The sequence below is a fragment of the Mycteria americana genome, chromosome 1 (genome assembly GCF_035582795.1).
Source record: "Mycteria americana isolate JAX WOST 10 ecotype Jacksonville Zoo and Gardens chromosome 1, USCA_MyAme_1.0, whole genome shotgun sequence".
Lineage (NCBI taxonomy): Eukaryota > Metazoa > Chordata > Aves > Ciconiiformes > Ciconiidae > Mycteria > Mycteria americana.
In genome coordinates, this window is record NC_134365.1 from 63,440,886 (window position 1) to 63,463,237 (window position 22,352).

Here is a 22,352-nt window from a genome sequence, read left to right on the forward strand (position 1 = left end):
AAATGTAAGAAATTAAATTCCCCATCAGTATTGATCAAAGGCAAAAATCTCTCCACACTTCTCTCTTAAAATCTCTAACATAGAGCAGCTTCCACTGCTGGTGAACAATTTCTTGGAAACTGTTGCATATTAAAAGAGAGCCTGAATGAAGACGTGGTATTTGTATTACGCTTCAAAACCAGGAAACTAATTCATCCTGATTTTCAGTGAAAAAAAGTTCCAAGATCAACAGAAGCATCAGTATTTCACAACAGCTGGAAAGGGAATTACTGAAGAATAATACGTAATCCATGGCAACAGTTGGAGTTTGGACTTCCTAAAATGGAGAGATATTAGTTAAATTATTTCTTATCTTAAAAATGTCTCACAGTATTCTGCACATTATATGTAAAAAATTCTTTGTAAAACAAAGGACAGAAATAAACAGCTTCTTATATTTAAAATGTACTATTTGGTTGTACTACAAGCAAAGTGCTGAAGATGAAAAAGTTACAGTTGAGTGTAAACATGCATAAGAACTTTAGGGCTTGAGGACTTAGGAATTTTAATGAAATAGCAAACTAAGTTGGCCTTTCAGTATAAAAAACATAGATGAAGCAGCCTTCTCAGGTGATGAGGTCTTCTGTTACACTGTGAAACAGAGAGTTTGCTTGTGATTAAGGAAAACAATCATACTTCCAGGATGAGGACATCACCTTTTAAACACAGTATCTTATAAATCATGAAAATTAAGAAACGTATTATGCGTATTTTCATTATTTCATTAGTTAAATGTTCAACTTCATAGACCAAACATTTATTGCAATGGCTTCTTGCTAGTAGGTTTGAGTTGTGGGACAAGATATATCAGAAGATACAGAAAATGGAAATTGAAATCCAAACCAAACACAATACAGTCCATAAGGATAGTAAATATTATGTTTTTCATTATAGACTAGCATGATGGAAATAATATAATTAGGGCCATATTCAGCTAGGCTAAATTCCCTCTAAGTTCCTGCGTTAGACATGTCGTATCAGCTGGCTTTAGGCAGCTTTCCTTATTTATAACCTCAAATTAATTTTTTCAGATATACTTAGCTTATTCCACAGCTGAAGCAAAAGCCTTCAGTGGGAGTTAGTCCAGCTAAATATGACCCTGTCTTTTCCAGGAATTAACTTTCTGGAAAATATGGTCCTGAGAGTATTCATTAGTAGTTCAATCCAAATCCTATTGCCATCCATGATATCCCAATCAATGCTAAACTACCTGGAGTTCATAAAGTGTGTCTATTAATGAAAATAAAGATATGTCTTCAGTTGTAGAAAGCTAGTCTACTTCATCCTCTTTCCCTGTATCTGCAAAATCCATGGTTTTGATTACTTTGTTCTTAAAGCAAATACAGCAATTATATCAACTAGCTTGTGTCCTTGGGAACAATACTGCTTTTTGCTACATGATTTTGCTAACAAACTACATTAAGGAGTTTTCCTTGGAAGCAAATGTCTGGTTTGTTTAGTACGTAATTTTAAGGCAGACAAAGACTTCCCTGAACTAATCTTTCTTCCCTCTCTCCTTCTCCCCGTGCCATTTCCTTCAGAGATCTGTCTCTTATCCGAGCTGATTTTTTTAATATTTTCCCAAAGAGCTTTGTGGCTGAGTCTTACTAGAGTTTGTCAGGTAAGTGGCATAGCTCTAAGAGGTATAGTCTGCCATTTTGTCACTTGTAGAAAAAAGCCGTGCAATCACTGAATACGTGAATTGGCGTGGGGTGAAAAAAAAACCAATATAGCATAAGCACAGCATGTTGGTCCACAAAAAGAAAACAAAGCAACCGAGATAGTTTATTTTGTCCTAACCAAGTTATTATTTTCATTCAGGAAAGTTAAAAAAATTGTTTGAACTCCCTTATGCATTTGCCTTGCATACTTTTGACTCCTTTGTAGGTGGTACTCGGGCAAACAGGGCATTTGCAATGATTTAAAACCCTTACCTTTTACTTCCAGTTTGCAATCAACTTCTGCCTCTCCAAGTTCATTGACAGCTCGGCAGGTGTAAGTACCTCCATCATAGGGACTGGGTTTGCGGATCTCCAAGGTGCAGACACCTTGGTTGCTGAACATTCGGTACCTTGGGTCATTCATTATAATGACTTTGTTTTTCAGCCAGGTTATTTTGGGCTGTGGTAAAAACAGAAGAAAACCCACATGCACAAACCTATGAACTTAAATATTTTATCACTTTTTGTGGTGTTCTGTTGAAGTTGAGTAATCCAGAAATGATACAAAACAGATAAAATAGTGATAGAAAGGAAACTGTAATTCTTAAACATAAACACGAGCTGCATCATGCATTTGTTTTTAAGCATGATTTTTTCAGTGCAGCTCCTATCACATAATTAAAGTCATAAGTATAAGCCTGTTATCAATATAAGAGGTGCCCTGTAATGATAGCAAACACCTGAGCAATCGCTTTTGACATCAAATTACTCTAAGTCAATAAGAAAAGCATGTAAAGCATGTTTTTTCACAGTATTGCACACAGAACAGTCAGAAACTGTGAAGGTGAAGAGTGAACAGCAAACGTGTTCTGAAACACTCTTGAGTTCTCATTTTACTAGGTCAGTCCAATTTTTCACAACAGAAAACAGATCACAAAAAGACACAACTCGAAAGAAACTGGAAGATGCATTGCACAGTGGGTCTGAGAACCTGCAATGGGCTTTCCTAAAGCATAATTAGCTTTTTATAGAATAATTATGGCTTTATTATAGTAACAACCTGACATATTAACTGTACAGCTGTTGTCGGTGCCAGTCCCAGTACAGCCCAGCCCTTTCCTGAGGTTCTGCCCTTTCACGGAGTTATCTGTGGATTTAGTAACTATTATAACGCCTATAACACAGGTAAGTAGGTCCTTTTTTGTATTCTTTAGAGCCCGCGCCACTCTTTTTGCCTTCAGCCTGGCTTGTGAGCGAGACAACTAGTAAAAATGGTATTCCAATTTTTATTGTCAGGTTAAACTCTCTTGTGTTTTAACTGATACTGTTACGAGCTATGCTGTACCTTGGGGTTGCCCCGAACACTGCAGTTCAAAGTAGCGTTGTAACCAGCTACAGCAAACGTGTTGACTAGAGGCTGAGTAAACAATGGCCGTTCACTGAAGTCGAAATCGTCGTAAACTGGATATTTGTAGATTTTACCTATCAAATGAAAATAAAACATTTATAAAAAGAGCGTTGGTGTGTAGCTAAGTCCCCCAGCATCTTAAAAAGCTACAGAGTCTGAATCTGTTTTGATCTGCACTGCTTTAGGTACCAACCTGACTCTAGTAATTGCACTTGTAGGGGAGGCTGGAAGTGAGCCTGGGAAGTGACTATAGCCCTTGGTCATGCTATAGGGTAGATGCCTGAGAGCTCCTCTGTGTTTCCTGAGTAGGTGGTGCACAAAATAACACGCATTTATTCTTTGTCTTTGCCTGCATGCCCTGCGTGTTACAGAGCGGGATGGATCCTGACTGATGTACCGCGGGATGCCTGCCTGACAAGCTGTGTTCGCTCTGTTGCCAATTACTTTTCACAGTTTGTTCTGAGTACAAACTGGCTCTGTATCTGAAAATCCTTTTTTCTTTCTGCTTCATACAGTGCACTAACAATACAGATACCTGAATGGATGTAGTTTCTGTACAAGGAAAACGCGGTAGTAAAAATCTAGTTTCTCACTGCCACTTTATCCCTGCTCTGCAATGGAGGTTACAGTCAGTAAATCATCTTCACCCGCAAACTAAGCTGGCATTTAAAACAGCTGGACAGGCTGACATCCGTTCCTGTGCACAGGTATCATTAAACATCTTAGCTTCACTGAGACCTGATCCAAGCTCTTGTACTGACTTCAGTGCAGCTTAGGCCTGATACTTGCTCTCATGGCAAGGACAAGTAAGCAGTGATGAAAAACAATTCCTGTAGCCATTCTTTTGTTCATGATACCATTTCTAAAAGAGAGGTGGTTTTCTTTTTAATAATGGAAGTGGGGTCCAGTACCCTGAGCCTTCAGTCCTTCAGTCTGTCACTGTGGCTTGTACAGGTTGTCTGTCCTCTGCGTCATGGCAGTCATGTATTCCTTTCTTTCAGACAAACTGAGGTAATCTGGATTGATTTTCTTCCTTTAAACCAAGCGTTTGCAGAATTTCCCTTCCATAAAAGGGCAGTTATTTTTTTTTTTTTTTTAAGTTTACAGTACAATTTCAAACTGACAATTTCTGAAATGTCAGGATTTCTGACCACAGAATCAGAAATTGTCCAGCTCCACCCGCACGAGATGTGAAGCAGGGGCTGTGCTTCTCTGGTGGATCCTGCCTGAAACGGACAGGAGCACTTGCAGAGCTGATGCCAAGTCTCCACTGGGAGGCAGTGACCCACCGCTTCCAACAGAACAGCCTCTTTACTCCTCTTCCAGCTCTTGTCAACTTAGATCTGCCAGTGGTGACAGGAGTATGAGATCCAAGATCGTACAAAATGTCCGAACATGGGAAAAATGTCCCACTCTTGATTAAAAAACCAACTATGAACTATGTGGACAAACCAAGAAGTCCTAATATGAAATGTCCTAGCTGTTACTTGTGCCTGATCTCGTGGCTAGAAATGCATCTGAATGCCTTTACCTCTAATCACCTTCCAGCCTCTGAACACACCCCTTCCCTTTTGACAAGGAATAGATCATTAGCTAACCATCCTTTGCAATCAAAGCGCTCTCTTTGGTCATCGTTGCATCCTCGCTGAGGCCGCACATGTTTTCAGCGAAGATCCGGAAGTAGTACTCATTTCCTATGACGAGCTCGTTAATGGTGGCACTGGTGCGGTGGTAGTGCTCGATTACTGTGAACCATTCCTGAAAGACGCAAACACAGAGAGTAAGATTCCCCGCAGCGCCCTGCACCTCTCAGCCGTCAACTGTTTGGAGGAATCATCAAGCCTGTAAGTAAGATTTTGCTTTTAAGGGAATATTAATGGATACTCAAATAGTGAAGCTGGCAATAATTAATTATTCAGTCTGAAACGAGTGATAAGGAGAATACCACAGAGCTCACTGCTGAGCAGCGAAGGCCAAATGGAAAGTGAACTCTACTGAATTTGTTACACTCTCTTATCTGGGAGGGTTCGTTTTAGGAAATCCAATATTACAAAGGTGGTATTGTGCGAGGCAAGGCAGGCTCCTTCATTCCTAGTCCACACTGCTGACAGAGAAGGTACTGCTGCAGGTAAGAAAAGTAGTAGCATGTACTACTCTGCAGTAACATGTACTCGCAAGAGGCCAATGCATTAATCTACCCCCTGTTCCACAGGTTGAGTGTTCATGAGAAATTTAATTTTATGCAGGTGGTCCTCTGATATGTAAAGGCTCAGATGGGGAGGTGGGTTGTAGCACTTTAGTGTTGCAGCAGTAACAGGATGTGTGATTTCTATCCTAGTACACAATACCTAAATAACAAACTGAGATGAATGAGTTTAATGCTAAAAATGCAATTAATATAAAGTGCAATATGACCACAGCAATGTTTCTGCTTTTCTTTACTCTGCCCTGCATAGTGTTCCTGCTTTTCTAAAGATGAACTTGTGCTGAGTTCCCTGTGCCACAGTTTGCATTGATATCTGGTCAACTTTAAGAGCCAAACTGCCTTTTGGGAAAACAGTTTTCTGTAGAAGGCCAGCTGTGCCAGAATTGCAAAATTCAACACCACGGGGAATATGGGGACACTATGACCTGAACGAGCCATGACACACTGGACCCTAGACACTGCTGTTGTTGCTTTCTCCTTAACACAGTAATTTAGAGACAGGGGACATCATTGTTCTGGTCACTGTACAGAGACCATCTCTTCTTACAGTCTGAAGAGAAGGAAAAAATGAAGGATGGGAAGGGAAATAGTGGCACAGGAAGAATGAACTGATCAGACCATGAAGCAGATCAACATATTAAAGTTGAGGGGCGGGGGGAGCAGCAAGAAGATTCCCTTAGATAAGGCAACTCCCAAAATACTGTCCTAGATTTCCAGTGTTTGAATTTGCAGTAAGTGTTAAATGTAAGAATCCGACTACTGTCTTTTAAGGAAGTGTAAAATTTGTTTTAGTTTAATGAAAATAATAAACATCTCTATATTGCACTTTTCATCTATAAATCTCAAAGCAGTTTATGAGTTACATATGTACCATTTTGCCATGGGTATTAAGGAGCGGCAATGGCTTACACAATGTAACATTATGGGTTTGAAAACAACAACACTACATTTTGATTCTGTTAGCAACCTACTGACTTCAGAATTAATATTTTGGGGTTTTATTTTCTCTACTGAGACAAAGGGAAAAAAGCAGAATTACTTCGCTCAAATCCACCTGTCCTTTCCTTTTTAGTCCTCCTCTTTGGCATAATCTGAAAACATTTCAATTTTTAGGCTTTAGATACAGCGAACAGGAGATTTTTAGAATTTTCAGAGATGCTTTGCAGATTTTCTGAGCACTGACTAATCAATGATCTGTCCACCTACATCAATTTAAGCATGTAAGGCTTTTTATTTTTAAAAGGCAGAATTCATGAGTACCTCAGCCTTTTAAACATCTCCTTATTACTTACCATACTCTTCTTATCTGCTTTTTGAATAGTGTACCCAGTAATGGCAGCATTGCCGTCATCTTTTGGTGGCTTCCATGATAAATTTACATTCTCTCCCCAGACGTCCTCAATAGTTACAACCTCTGGTGGGCCTGGGCGATCTGTAACAAAAATATTGCAGCTGACATTTTCCACTGTTTGCTTTCTCTCGCTCTGTCTCCCCGACACATACCTTCCACTTAGATTTCTCTCTCTCTTTCTTACAACACACACGTGCCAAAACCAACATCAAAAGAAAGCCAAGGTTGCAAAATAAAACTTTCCAAAGTGAAGACATGTCAGAATTATGAAAAACTTAACTTGACCACTTTGAGGGTATGGTGCCTAATATGCATGTGCTCTTTAATTGCATAAGGACATGATATTTTGGAAAAGTTAAAACCAGTTGAAGATGTGTTCCTAAAAGACAAAGTTGGTCAATCATTATAAAGGCTGTGCTACCAGTTTTGCCTATTATGTAAAGAAATAGATTGGTAAAAATGAAAAGTAAGTGTGTTTTCTTGTCTGTCTTTCCTATTTTCATGTACCTTCAGCATTTAGGATTTCTTCCACATTACACTTGTAACGAAGTTACTATGAATTTACTACCATTTCTGGCTATGGATGCCACTCAACAGGAAAAAGCTTGCATCCTGGATAGACGAGAACATGAAAAGCATAACAGTGAAAAAAAGACACTGACATGTTCCAACAGGCACCTGCCATTGTGTAGGGAGGTTTACTTAGAGACCACAAATCTATAGCCAAGTAATTGGACGTGGAGAGTTAGCACTGTTGAGAAACATGCTCTTTGGGATTCCTCTGCTTTCCTATAGCCTTGGAATGACTGGAGTCTGCTTCTCTGGCATGCACTTATTTCTGTTTCTCAAAACATACCAACAATCTGAATATCTATCGTAGCTTTGTCCACCAGGTTCTCTACTTCCACTTTCATGTTGTATTCTCCAGAGTGGTTCCTTTCTGCCTTTCGGATGAAGATGATAGTGTCGTTTTCAGTGTTGCGGATGTTGATTTGGTTCTTGTCGATTGGAGAACCATTTTTCTGCCATGATACTTTTGCCCTTGGTCTTCCCTGTAAGAAGCCAGGAAACAATTTGTGTATGATTTTGGGAGAGAAAACATGTTTATTTCCCATTTTTCCCAAATGGGAATTCCACCTGCTTTACCATGGGATTTGCCTTGCAGAGGCAAACAATTTGCAGATGCTGTCCGAAAAGGGTAATCTCACACCTTTTTGAATGCCTTGTCTTAGAGAATAAACGGATTATGCCCACCCAGTATCTTTAGGTGTGCAGAGATGAAATAGAAATGAATTCTGCCATAATTCTTGTATTCAGAAGAATAAGGACCCTGCAGGTAGAGAGACAGTCACTGTTGTAAAAGGTATGGGAATGAAGGTTAACACGATGCTGTGGGAAAACTTGTGCCATATCCTTGGAAAGAGTCATATTATAGCTGTGATCTCAAGGATTTAAAAGTTGCAGTTTCTATAGGAGACAGTGAAACTCTGCCCACTCTTCCCCTCCCTTTTCATCTCTCGAGACAAGCAAAAGATTAAATGCTACAGTCCCACCCTTGATACCATATCTAACTACTGCCAGTGTAACCATTTTGTGTTGTGCAAGCAATTGTCTCACATGTAATGTCTATCGGGAGGATTTATAAGTGTCCTTTGGATGACAAATGACAAATCAGTCTGTCTAAACTAGTTACCCAATTCATTAATTGGCTTAACATCATTTCTTTGAGACGTCAAAGCAAAAGCTTTCCAGCACCTGTGTACTTCTGTCTGCTTCCACATCTGCTTAAGTTAATTCACTGGCCGACCAAAGTTACTCAGAAAGAAGTTAAAAAGCAGCAATATGAGAAAAAGTAGTATTTTCCTGTCAGTGTTTTTAGTTCTTACCTGGAAAGGAATAACAAGATTCACAGTTTCTCCAACTCTTCGAGTATAGGTTTGTTTTAAGTGTCTTGGTAGACGAATCTTTGGAGGTTCTGAAAAAAGCCAAAAGCTTGTGTTTGACATTTATCTTCTTTTCTGACTTAAGCAGTAGTGGTGGGCATCAGTATAAATAGCAGACTCGTGGACTACAATTCCAAGAAGTGACTAATGAGTGAAGTATCTTAAATTTCTTGGTCCCACAATGTTACATTTGGTACACCATTGGTTTTTGTAACACCAAATGTTATGGTGGTAGGAATAGGTGAGAAACTTAGTGCAACTCAGAAAAAGCAACATCAGGTTCAAGTTCTGCAGAAAAAAAGCCTTGAAAGGCTGAGCAATAAAGGCTCAGAAATGAAACAAATAAAAAGAATTATGAATATTTTTGAAGATGGTTTCATGATTTCTGGCCACTGCACAACGGCTTTGTAAGGCCATATCATCAGTTTCCAACAAGTAAGTATTAGCCTTAAAAAAATGAACTACGTATGGAAGCAGAGTGTATTTGTGGGTGACTGTAGGCAGGAGGATCTTACCTATCACTTCCTTGACCAAAATAGGCTGTGGGTGGTACCTGGGCTCACTTTCACCAGCAGCATTCACAGCTTTTACTCTCACAAGGATTTTCGAGCCAGTCGGCAGGCCACTGATAGTAAACTTTGTTTTGTCTGTCAGCTCCGGGTTAGCCACGATCCATTCATCAGCTAGTTTAGGGAAAACAGGAGGGGAGGACGAATCGAAAGAATAGGGAATTATAAATACATCCACTGCACGGATGAGGAAAATTACAGAATGGTCATAGATTCATTATATTCTGATGAATACCTCTGTTTTGTTTTTCTAATTATGCTATAACATGATATTGATTCACTTTAATCATACGTAGGAAAAATGTTTCAAAGCTTTAAGGGTTTCTGCTGATTATATATTTATATTTAGAGAAATAAATGTTTTTAGAATGTGTCTATCATTTAATTTTCAGTGAGAAAACTGATTAGTCTTTAAATTCAGCTGATTGATAGAAAACAAGGGGGACACAGAATATATTTCCAAAAGCACTCATCATTGCTTTAACAGCTTCCTTGGAGAGAAATGGGTTTTACAATTAATTTCAGTAATATCACAATTAGACCAGTACTGAGTACCCCTGAAACTACCACTGAGACCACACGGATGAGAGAAACACAGAATATTTACAAATTGCAATGAAATGCCGTCTCTCCTGGTGCCTTTAAAAAAGGAAGGCTGTGTAAGAATTATTCACATAATTACAGCATTCTTGGAATTTTTTATCCTACCCTAGGCAGTCGCATGTAATTCATAGAGTGATGGAAACAGTAGTCTTTCAGAAAAGCTTCAACTACAAATGATACTTTCTTTTCCACTCTGTCCTCTAAACAGATCACTTTAACACTGCTGGCACCTTGACGTTTGGAAGTCAGATTTATGCAGTAGCAAGTCAGTATCAATACCTTCCACTTCATATAAAGATAGCATTATAGTATTGGCACAGAAGACAAGAGAACTATTATAAGCTAGAGAGCCCTGCAGACTTAGTACGCAATACTGTGGTACATTTTCATAACTGTGGGTCTTACTTTTAGGAATTAAGTTCTCCTTCAAGCTGCTTCTTTCAGCTTCTAGCAGAAGAAGATTGCAATCAATGACTGTTTCCCGAACACCTGCCCCTCCCCTTATACACAGACTACAGCAAATTCTGTAGACTGTTGCCCCTAAAATTCACTCTCAGAAATTTATCTTTACTTTTATGAAGAGAGTTTTTCTTTCATTAAAGAAGATTTATATCCTTTGTTGAATACTGTACCTTCCAGGTTAAAAGGTGGCTCCACCAATTCCTCAGACAGATCTGTCGATATACCTTGTGAGAATCCATCTTTAAAATTAATCAGAGACACCCACTTTCACACAGATGGAGCATTTTGTCAGTGGTTAGCAATTCCTGTTAGTAAGTATGCAAAGATAGATGCTGGGCTTTAAAGATTTAGAGGACCCGTATTTAGGGAGACTGCAGGGAGGAAAGAGATGGGAAGAGGGCATCTAGATCAAAGAACAGTTATGCATGATGCTCATGGGAAAGCTAAAGGATAAAGGAAGAGGAGGAGATAAGGTTGGTTTTTTTCTTTGGGCCTGATCACAACCCTGGAAAGATGAAAAGAAAGAGACAAAAGGAACATTTGGAAGAGAGAGAAATGAAACGAAGTTATGATGGGAGAAAGTGTAGGAAGAGAAGAAAACACATCATAGAAGAGGGAAGAAATTCAGAGAAGAATTCTGAGTAACAGAGACAGAAAAAGAGAAGTCTTGGAAAAAAACTTGGGAAAACAGAGGAAGAGAACACATTTAGTTAAAGGTGACATGGAAAGAAAATTAAAGAAGGCCAAAACCATGGATGATGACAGAAATGATGTAATCACTAAGGCTTTATTTCCTGGACAAAGCTATGACTGCCTGGGATTTCCTGGAATCCTGGACTTGGCTATTTTCAGGATAGGAAAAATACCGTTCTAGTATCTGTGCGTAGTCCTGGATGGGTACACTGGCAAAGATCTCACCCAACAGAGACTCTCCGAAGTGCTTATTTACTACCTATGAAAACAGATCAGCTGCAGGTACAATGGCCCTTTAAAGGCAGATAAACATAGTGTCCTAGGGAAAACTAGGGCCAAGCTCATAGCTCAAGACTACCCTTGAAATGTCAAACAAGAACCAGTCAGCAGCATACATTACTAGGAATTGACTTCTCCAGTGTCAACAAGATTTGGTCTACTCCACAGCATCACAGCAAGAGGTTTAAGTTGGATGTTGTAAAGTAGCGCTGGGAAGGGGAGTTCTATATTCATGTTATTCACACCTATGCAATGCCGGATCCAGATACTCACGGTGAGACTCCAGTTCAGTAATATACACGGTGAGCTGGCAAAGGTGCTACCATTGTTAAGGAAGTCCAAGAGTCCACCATGTTGATCAAGTTATAAGGTTCAGACTAAAGGCAAATACCAATTTTTTGCGAAGCCAAACCAATGCTCATGGTACGTGATTCTTCTAAATTATAATTATATATATTTTGTCTTCCTATTTTCAGATTGTGATTTCTCCTAATGATTGCTATGATAAGGAAATCTCAGAAAAGCCCTCTTTAAAACTACTTCAGTGACAATGATGAAAGAATGGAGAAGGTAAAGACAAATGAGTTTACAAACAGATAACTAAAAGAGAAGAACAGCAGAATGAATATAGACAGTCATAAAAAGTACCTTGAAATTAAAAAGAGTTATTAAACACTATAGAAGAAATTAGTTTGAGGCAGAACAGGCACTGAAAGGACTGAGAAAAGGAGGTACTGAGATATTGCAAGAAAGAAAAAAAGGACTGAACATAGAGAAAAGGATGTATATTCCAATAACACATCTTTTTTAACTGGTATTTTCTACTAAGCTTTCTTCTTCCTAACCATTTTCATAACATATATACATAAGTAATATCAATTGTGTATATATAGATGTATATGCATATATAGGAGGCATATATAGATATACATAAACACTCAGAAAGCTATGTAAAATACATTGTACCCATTGTATTTTAACTGCGGTGGGTAACAATAAAATGACAGAGTTGACTGCCATTTTGTTGTATCTTCATATGTTTTAAACCTATCTGAAAAAAAAAAAGTAAATAATTTGTTCCATTCAACAGGTATACAATGATCTGTCTAATAGTCCTTAAAAGGTAGATTTGGAAGATTCCTCTGCACACTATAGTTTGCATTAGCGTATATATATTTCTTATCCTCCCTTGTCACCTAATTTGGAAATCACATACTGTAATGTCAAGGGTTTTATGACAGTGACATATTACAAACACTTTTAACTTTTCCACCACCATCATACCAATGCTAAACAGAGCATAATATACAGCATACATTGAGGTCCTCACATTGACACACTTACATTGGACTACACTTATAGCCATTCATTATTTCCCTTTATATTCCCATATATCTTGCCTGTGCAATGGAAACATTATAGGAATCTTGATGTAAGACTGCATGCTTACTTGTTCTGAGCTGTTCCCACAGCTCCCTCCCAATATACAAGGAAAACCCTTCCTACCATTCCAGCTGTGTCTGCCTTCAGGTAATCTTCTCCAGACCTCTGAGCTTCTTGCAGTCTGTTTCTGCTCCTTACAGATATTCAGCTCAATACTATAAGATGCTGAGTGCTCCTGAGAAAAGCCAGTGGTTCTTCTTCACTCCCTCTCCCACTTGCCTGAGTGAGAGCTGAGAGCACTCTGCTCCTGTGGTATCTGACCACTTTTGTGAACTACTGTTTTCCTGGATTGTCTGAATCTGAAACACGTGACAGCGTGAATGACAAGTTCTGTCCTCTACCTCTTGTCTCCAGGCTGTGGACTGCATTCATGAAAAGCTTTTGTTGAAATAAATGCCTTTATGCAAAAAGGGGTCCAACTCATCACTTGATTTACAGCGCAGTTAAGAGCAGCAGCTAGGGGAGCTGAAGATAACTGTGTCCCATTCATCCAAACACACAACATTGCTGGAGTCCCACTGACTGGCGTTTGCCCACGGAGGCTGGGTATTGCACATACTACTCCAGGCTATTTGATACTTACCCAGGAGTTGGTGGATTTTACTTTTTGAAAATAGACTTCATTTGATGCCAACTCAGAAGAAAATCTGCTGGAAAATACTAAGTTTCTGCTGCTTGAACACCAAAGACTCTTAGTTGTAAAATATACATTGTATTTCCCTATTCCTTATTATTTTACTCTCGTAAGTTTATTCAATCTCTTACATCTTTATCTTTCTCCTTCAGTTCTGTATAGATTTATGTCTTAGATGGACGTAGTTAAAGATCCTGTGTCTAACTACACTGAAATGTTGGAGAAATTCAACATCCAGACATGAACTTTGCATGCCTAGATAACTTCTACAGCCAGCTATTGGAGAGGCTGTCTGTCCTCAGTATTGGGAACTGGCACTTGAAGTAGCCAATTAGTAATATGTCAAGGTAGGGATTACCACACTGAGGACCTCCTGTCCCTAAAACCCAGCCAACCTGCACATATCTTGGGCTACACTTATAGCCATTCATTATTTCCTATTCATTCATCCATCCACTCTTTACTGCATCAACTCTTCATTTAGGTCAAAAAAGAGGATAGTGATTAACATGGTACTTGGTACACTACAACAGATTATATGGCTTTTGATTTGGATTTCAGATCAAATGTAAGATGAGTTGAACTACAATCAATGGGCGGGATCTGGAATACAAACCAAAGGAAGCCTGAACAGAACCCTGCTGCTTGAGGTTTTCTGGCTGATTAGTCTCTGCTTTAGAGTGAGAGCACCTGTTACCTGTAGAGAAAAAAAATGGAGAAAGTCTCACCTACTTTCAGTATGAGTAACATACCACAGTTGTTGTCACTTACTTCCTTCAAAGCAGTACTCTACAACATAGCCATCTAACCCTGCCGCTCCGATGTGGTCTGGTGGCCTCCATTTCATTGTAACTGTGGTATCAGTCACTCCATCCACTGCCAGGAGAGTTGGTGGACTGGTAACAGCTGAAGCAAGCAGGCAGTGGGGAGAAGGCAGAAAACTGTGTTACAATTAAAGGTTTACATTTATGGTGTGTATTCCTCTAATTTAGCATCATAGGTGACAGACTAAATCCTTCCTACCAGGCATTTCCAATCATCCCTGGCATGTCTTTCCCAATTAGGACCAAACTAGGAGAAGCAGGTACCTCATCCCATATCTGCTCACGGCGTAACCCAGAGTTCTATTCCTCCTGCTGAGGAGTGAGGAGGACAAAGAGCGGTGGAAGGTAGAGCAGAGAAGTTGTGAGCAGTGTATTCTACAACAGCAGGTATTTTCTGGCAAGAGGAGACCATGCTGTAGCAATAACAGCCACCTTCTTCCTCCTCTGCATCGTGGGGGTGCCGCTCAGCAAGGTGGGAACCTTTGCTGGCCTACAGAACAAGGCACCTTTCTTTTACAGGGACTTGTGATTGTCACAGTAGTTTGAAAAACCCATTTCTTTATATGAAAAGACCACCAAATTAGTCTGTCACTAGGTGAATGACAAGGCCCTCTAGCTGTTACGTTAATATAAAGCACTAAGAGACCATGTAGAATAGTGTAAAATATGACCTAGCCTAATCTGGATTGTCTGCAAAAGGATATTGAAAATATGTGATCCCTTTCTGCAAAAAACAACCAAGACTATAATCCATCATCTTTATCAATTCTGTAAATTGCCAGTAGCTTGACTTTGTTGATTCAGGAGGTACCTACAATATACAAAAACATGGAACTATTAATTCTGGTCCTTAAAACGTATTGACCATAGTATATCAGGCTCACCTATAGCATGTCACTGTTTTATTGTAGTGCACCATTTTTCTGTCTATACATCCTTGTTTCTTGTTTATAAAAGACTATAAATCCTTCTGGGATAGACATATAGTTTATGTAGCACCTAATAAAGACACATCCTGAGCAACACAAGTGTAACAAGAACTACAGTTGTATAATTAGATGACTGTAATAATGTATCAAGGATGATTTTCTACATGCATACCTATCTCTATGCTCTTGTTTACTTACCTAAAGGAACAAAGGACTTCGAAGGCATACTTGGTTTTGAAATGCCTATTGCATTAACAGCAAATACACGGACCTCATAAGCAACACCTTCAATCATCTTCTTTGGCTCAAAAGTTGTTTCTTTACACAGTTCAAAATTCAACCTCATCCACCTGGAGCTTTGTTTCTTTTTCCTTTCAATGAAATATCCTATTGACCAAATAAAATTTTATTATAGTAAGTGGTGGCATAAAGCTCAATAGTGAGGGGTCTACTTTTTGACTAGCCAGTAGTGTTTCTCCTGGATACACCTCAATATCTCCTTCTAGCCTCAGAGTGGTTTAGGTGTTATTGTTAAATTTTTCCTATTACAAACTGTCTGATAGTCACCTATTTGGCTTTCATGGCCACGTACGAGCTTTTTTGGGACTTCACTTACAACACCACTGTACTTAGTTTAGAGTGAAAAGGGCCTGATTCTGCTGGCCTCTGGGCCCCTCTGACTTTCCTCTTGGTTCAGTGTATTAGAAGATATTCCAATTTACTCAGTAAATTGTTTCTGAAATCCCTGCTAACATTCAAACAGGCTAACTGTTCAAAGTTTGGTATCAGAAGAGGTTGTCTTTCAAGTAGGGGGATTAATAATGTGGCAACATACAAAATAAATGACAAATCTCAAAGCATTAGAAAAACAGGTATCCGATAAAGTCAAAGGTTGGGTAGAACATCCTTGCAATTGGATACTCGGAGTGCAACTCTCCAGGGCCTGAGCTAAACTCTGATCCTATGATGTCCATTATTTGGGATTTGTTTCTTTTGTCTATATTAGAGCATCACCACAAAAAAAAAGAAAAGTATGTACCTAAGATGGGTGATCCACCATCATTTGCCGGAGCTTCCCAGGTCATAACACACCAGTCTTCACCGACCTCAGTCACATTTGGTGCCTGAGGAGGATCAGGGACATCTGTTGTAAACAAAAAAAATATTATTTTTTAAAAAATCCTTCTTCTTTTTGCATAGGTTGAAATAAAAAATGTCAAATAAGAAACAAATCTGAATGGTTTTTGAAGTGCAAGAGGAGTTCCTAATGAGGAGAGAGAGAGAAAGAAGGTCTTTGTGGATCTTGGCAGGTGGTTAGGAAGGGATAAGTGCCAAGCTCTTCAGCACAGCCAAGACACTTGAGGGGCACTTGAGGGCATGTGGTAAGACAAGGCCCACAGCCACATGGAGAATGGAGAACAGAGTGTTAAGGGCAGCCTGACACAACTGCACAAGTTTGGCACTTGCAGCGTGAGGTGGCAGCGGGGTGATAATTAACTCCTACTTAAATCCCATGCTAAGCTCCTGTGTCCTTCAGTAACACTGGGCACCTTGTTACTTGTATCCTTGCACCTCAATTCCACATCTGAAAATGGGGAAAAACAGGGAAATGGAAGTTTTCTGAAAATCTACAACAGTTTGATAGCTAGGAAGGACAGCATCTACAGAAGAGACCCTTCAGACAGAGGAAGAAGAATTTATCTCTTGTTGGGTGCAGAAAAGTAGGGTTCTTCAAGGACCATTTATTGAAAAGGGCTGTGATAAACGACATGGCTCATGTCCGCTGTTCCACCTGACTTACCAACCACTTTAATGTTGATTAGAGCTGTGTCCTCTCCAGCCTCATTCTTTAGTGTTATTCTGAAAGGACCTGAATCTTCCCTCTCAGCTGTATCAATGACCAGACAGCTGCTGTCTGGGTATGTTTCTGCCCGTATTCTTCCACTGTCTGTGATCCACTAGGAATCAAAGTAAGCAGAAAGAAGAGTCGTATTTTCTGGATTTGAGAATCAAAATGCTCAAAAATCAAAATTCAAATGCAGTACAGGACAATTCAGCAAAAATACTAAAGCGACCCTAAGAAAAAACACACTAAAGCTCAGTATTTCAGTCACCTAATGATCACAAAAATGACAAAATAACTGAGAGGCAAATAAATAACTTTAAAATACAGTAACTGTTTAGTACTCAGTTCAGCCATTGCATCTCAAAGGATGAGATGCACTAGGCTTACTTGTCTTGTGAGCAGGAACATGCTTTTGTCAACACAACCTGTCATTAATTTGATGGAAAGAGAGTAGTGGATTCTTCCGAAAGTCAGATTGAAATGTAATTCATTCAATTTAAAGGTCAGAGTGATTGTAATGGTTAGTAGTTTGTCCTCACAGATTTCAGATTCTGGCATGTATTCTGGAGTAAGAGCTCTCCTAGAATAATTACCTATTTGGACAAGTCCACAGTGGTGATACCACAATTAATATTTGAAAAATAGTAGTTAGAGATTTGACCAGATAGGTCCAACAAATCCAGTAATAATAACATGTTCCAGCTTCCACATACCACAATGAAAATTTAAATGTGAAAAGTGTCTTTTTGGTGTTAGACAGGAGGGGTTGATCTGTGCAAAGTTTTGCATCAAGACACCAGATGCAAGACACCAATTGCCCAGCCTATTGTTTAATTCAAGACTTCATACTCTGTCAGGTTTTATCATTCATTTTCCAAAACCAGACCATACCATGGCTTCCTGTCAAAACCTGGCAGCCATCCTGGGCAGTACGTACAGAAGAAGTGACCATTTGGTAAATTTTCACTGCTTTACTTTTTCATCTCATATGTTCCTCTCCTTTACAATTTATTTATAGCAAAACCATATTTTTTTCCTTTGTTAATTTCAGCCTTTCCTCAAAAAGACCCAAAAGATACTAAATAATATTTATCCATTTTACCCTTCATTTCTGAGCGAGGAGATTTTTTTAGATAAAATGCATCTCCTTATTTTCTGCTGTTAAAATCAAAGTCTTCACAAGGCTAAAGGTTGTTTTTTGAAGTAAAAGGCCCCTTCTTAAGCTCAAGAAATGTGTATAATGACAACGTACCTTGTCCCCTTTACTCCACATGACTTTTGGAGTTGGCTCGCCAGTGATGGGGATCTCAAGCCGTAATTTGCTTCCTGCCACTACTGTCACAGTGTTACCTTCCCCAAGACCATCCAGGTGCAGTTTAGGAGGATCTGAAAAAGGAGAGATTGTCCAAATTTGCCATGTGGCTGCCACTCTGAGAGTTCAGTGACCTGGCACAGGTCTGCAACATAGGGAAACATGCTCTATATTTTGTATTTTCCTGGTATTCTGGTATTTTTAGTCAACAGATTTTTTGTTTGGAAGAAAATTTTTGAAGATTTTTTTTTGAAGAAAATAGTTGTCTGAAGAAAAATAGATCATAGCACCATAGAAATTTTGGAATAGTAGGACCAGAAAAAAAATATCTGTCTTCCTGAAGCAGAATTGTGCGTATTTAGGTAACTTCTGAGGGAGGTTTCCTCTAAGTGGCTCTTGAGAATTTCCATTGCAGACTTTCTTCAATACCTGGAGTTATTACCCTTCAGACATCACTGTTCTTACAGTTTAAAAGTTTTCTTAACCCAAAGCCTTCTTCTGAAAATTAAATGGTCACTTTTGTTGTACCCCATGTGTCTGGAGAACAACTGATGGATATCCTCTTACAACTTTTTTTAATGTATTGGAAGATTGTATCTGTGAGCATACACTCCAGTACCCCTTCCCTCTTGATTCTCCCTAAACCTTTCTAACACAGATATCCCACTTCTTTCAGCTTCAATTACAAACCATATTTTCCAAAACTTTGGGCATTTATATTGCTCTCCTTTTGACTTCCAAGTCACTGGTTGCAGTTAAAAGCCAGTGAGGTATTGTTGTGGGAAGAGTCAATGCCTTGTTTTATTTTTGTTTGAAAGACTGGGATCATTACAAGCCTTCTGTTTTGCTGAGTGAATAAAAACTGACCAGAAACATTTCACTCTCTAGATATCATTTGATGTATTTAGGGAATATGTACCTACTTTACTAATCTTTTACCAAACCAAATCACAGTTTGAAATGTCAGCGAGCCAATTCTTCAAAGAAGACAAAGGAGACTGTATGTCTGAAAAGAGGATAGCAACAGGTGTTTTACACAAACTCTTATTACTGGTTTACATTTAGGAATTCAACATCAAGAAGCCTTCCCTGGGAGCTCCCCCAGGCTTGTAAACTATGAGCAGATCCTGAGCACAGGCAAAGCGCTCTCTGACTAGCTCACACTTTGCCAAAGCAGCCGCTCTCTTTTCTGTGGTAAATGCCTGCTTGGAGGAAAAAAGCCTGATTGTAATCAAGGATATTTCACACTGCTTTTAATTTCCAAAAGTCAGAGAAAGAGATTTTATATATAAGTCATTGTGCCGTATACTTACCCACAACGTGGACTTTGCATGGAATATTAATATTATAGGCATCTGGTACAAACATGTATTCACCCTCATCATCAACAGCAGCGCTCGCTATAACAAATCTGTGGATTCTGTAAAAATTGAAAAATAAATCAAAGAAAATTGTTTTTGAAGACTGCTTGAAGCTATAAGGAAAAACCTGTGAAAAGTTCAGGAGATCTGTGCAAGTATGTAAAATTACTGACTAAAAATCCCTTGCTGGCTCCTTAGTGGTATTTTAGCTGATTAAATACTTTGTGATTTGTACAAAATATTATTGAGACAACTACCAAATAGTGTAACCAATTCTAATATTTTTTGTTTGAACACAGAAGTAGAAAAATAGAGGAGTGTAATCTTGGCACAGGGATTCTGTGCTGCTGCCGTTAGCTTGTAATTTGGTTGTTCAAGAAGAAATCTTTAGGTGATCCCATTGTGAGAATATTCTGACTTTTTTTAGACCATCTTTGTGACAGGATCCAATCTACTATTTGTTTGCCAGAATAAAGAAATGGGTGAGCAAAGCATATGCTGCTCTTACTACCTAACTGCGTCTTCCAGTACGATGATATTTTTGCTCTCCTATCAAAGCTTTGTTCAAGGTAGGACTCACCTCTGTGCCCTTCCTGCTCCCCTTTCCCTCACCTCACCCTATGGGCCTACATAGGTTGTGGGAAGCTCCTTCACCTTACGTCAATCCAAGGGGTCATTGCACAGCTGGCACTTGTCCCTTACTGTGACTTAGCAAGCGTTATGGAATCAGTGCAAACATTTCATAGCCTGCTTACGAGCATCTTCACAAATGCAGTTCTCAGCTGTATGAATGGTCTGCTAAGCTGAAGTGAAGAGGATGTAGTTAAAGGTAGGACCTGGGTTTTTTTTAAAACTGACAAACTTTCCATGAAAAAGGACAAACTATAAATGCAAAGGGACCTGATATCTCCACACGTTTTGCATGGGCAGAGATACATGGTCTAAGTTGACACAAACAGAAGCTATCAGAAAAACATACATTTAAAAACTATATATTTTTAATAATGTCTAACAATTATTTTACCTTACTACTTAATATCCCATACTAACAGCAACAGCAACATCAAGAAAAATTAATAGCTTGAACTTAGATGGACCAAAGATTTGATTATTGTCCTCCACAGCCAAAAGACAGAAGATGAAAGGGGACAAGGAGACATGGCTTTTATGATGATAAAAATAAATATGTTTGAGGGACAGAGGTTAGGCTTGATTATCAGATAATTTTCAGTGAAGTAACCCACATATTGGCATCTCCACAGCATCATTCCATTAAAAGTCAAGTCAATACACAACAGGCTTACCTTCCTTTGTGATAAAGCTTTACACGGTCACTAGCTTCGACCAGTTGCCCATTTTTGTACCATTTCCCTTGCACGTTCTCAGATATCTCACACTTCAGGTGGATTTCCTGTCCAAGCCTCACAGTCTGGTCTTCTAGTGCAAGTGATATCTTCAGTGGTCTCACTTAGGAAAACAGAAGCAGAGATATTAATGCTAGTATCAAACAATAGCTCATGATTCTGTCATGGAGCTGCTACTTGCCATCACAACAGTCTTCAAATCAGAAGAATGCCTCCAATAATAAAGTTCTGAAGTCCAAATACCAGTAATACGTACATGTAAGCTACATAAGTTAACCTCTTTTCATGTAGTCTGATGCCTTAGAAAGGGTGATCCAAAATACCCATGCCCTGACTGGGGAAACTCCATGGATATTGCCAGTAGAAGAACTAAGCCCAGGAGCACAATTTGAATGCTGTCCCCTTTCTGGTGTTTAAATGCTGGAGGTAGGGTGTTTCTATCCCCCAGAGTCCAGTAAGAAACTTTCAAGAAGTGAAAGACCTGTGTCCCCAGACCTATGCACTAGAAGGGATTACAACCCACCTTTCTGGTGGTCTAACAGTGATCTAACCACTCTCATAGCTCTCCCAGCTGATTGGAGGTAATTTGGAGACTTACCAAAGCATTTCATCACAAGGGGGAACTGTAGTTCCCAACCTGTTTTGTAAGGCTGGTACCAAAGGCTGACTGGCCAGTAAGCTTAACTTCATACACTACTTGTTCTCATGTTTGCTAAACTGCCTTAACTCACCCCACAAATAGCCACAGATATTACTAGCTTTTGTAAAACTTGAGCCTGAGAACTGGTGCCCCAGTTCACTTCCACTTTCTGGAAGACTAGATTCTGTAGACCAAAGTCCAGGCTGAACACACAGTACCATGTGTATGCAGTAAACATCTGTGATTATAATCTGACATAGGAAAAAAAAAAAGTAATGGGAAAGACAGCATTTTATAGAAAGCCAGTTGGAAAATCCTCAGAAGTTGTATGAAAGGAAAGATGACGGACCTCAATAGCCATGGAGGGTAATTCCAACCTGATAATAGAACAGCATGAATTGGTTGTGCTTAAGATGTCAATTTGTACAAAACAGTCAAAAGCAGTATAAGTATTACAAAACAGTGTATGTTTATGCATAATGTATGATAACTTTAAAGGATAGGCACATACACTTCGCTAAAACCCACAAGCATTTTAAAGAGATATTGCACAAACAATACCGAGGGAGCTACATATCATGCATTTGTGCCTATGAGTTCAGGTCAAGTGACCCTGATGCCTGTTAACGCTATGCCTAGTTACAGAACTGCTTATTTTTTCCAACATATGTTTTCCTGATTTTGGCTAAAAAGCCTTGGTTTGGCGTTCCTATGAAAACCTGAATAGATTAAAGAAAAGCAGATACTTCCCTTGAAAATTTCACTTTCTTGACCTATTATATCTT

The 22,352-nt window shown here is 39.1% G+C and overlaps 1 protein-coding gene across 1 annotated transcript in view; it reads right to left on the reverse strand.

Annotated features, from left to right (window-relative positions):
- The window catches only part of MYBPC1 (myosin binding protein C1), a 47,942-nt gene that overhangs the window by 6,322 nt on the left and 19,268 nt on the right, over nt 1-22,352 (reverse strand). The window contains exons 14-30 of the mRNA XM_075525483.1: nt 20,868-21,030; nt 19,516-19,622; nt 18,143-18,276; nt 16,846-17,002; nt 16,084-16,188; nt 15,243-15,431; nt 14,063-14,197; nt 13,908-13,988; nt 10,413-10,481; nt 10,186-10,227; nt 9,124-9,291; nt 8,552-8,640; nt 7,522-7,717; nt 6,607-6,746; nt 4,707-4,866; nt 3,046-3,182; nt 1,974-2,160 (exon numbers count right to left, since the gene is read on the reverse strand). Coding sequence (XP_075381598.1) covers nt 1,974-2,160; nt 3,046-3,182; nt 4,707-4,866; nt 6,607-6,746; nt 7,522-7,717; nt 8,552-8,640; nt 9,124-9,291; nt 10,186-10,227; nt 10,413-10,481; nt 13,908-13,988; nt 14,063-14,197; nt 15,243-15,431; nt 16,084-16,188; nt 16,846-17,002; nt 18,143-18,276; nt 19,516-19,622; nt 20,868-21,030 — 2,259 coding nt within the window. The remainder of the gene's footprint in view (nt 1-1,973; nt 2,161-3,045; nt 3,183-4,706; nt 4,867-6,606; nt 6,747-7,521; nt 7,718-8,551; nt 8,641-9,123; nt 9,292-10,185; nt 10,228-10,412; nt 10,482-13,907; nt 13,989-14,062; nt 14,198-15,242; nt 15,432-16,083; nt 16,189-16,845; nt 17,003-18,142; nt 18,277-19,515; nt 19,623-20,867; nt 21,031-22,352) is intronic.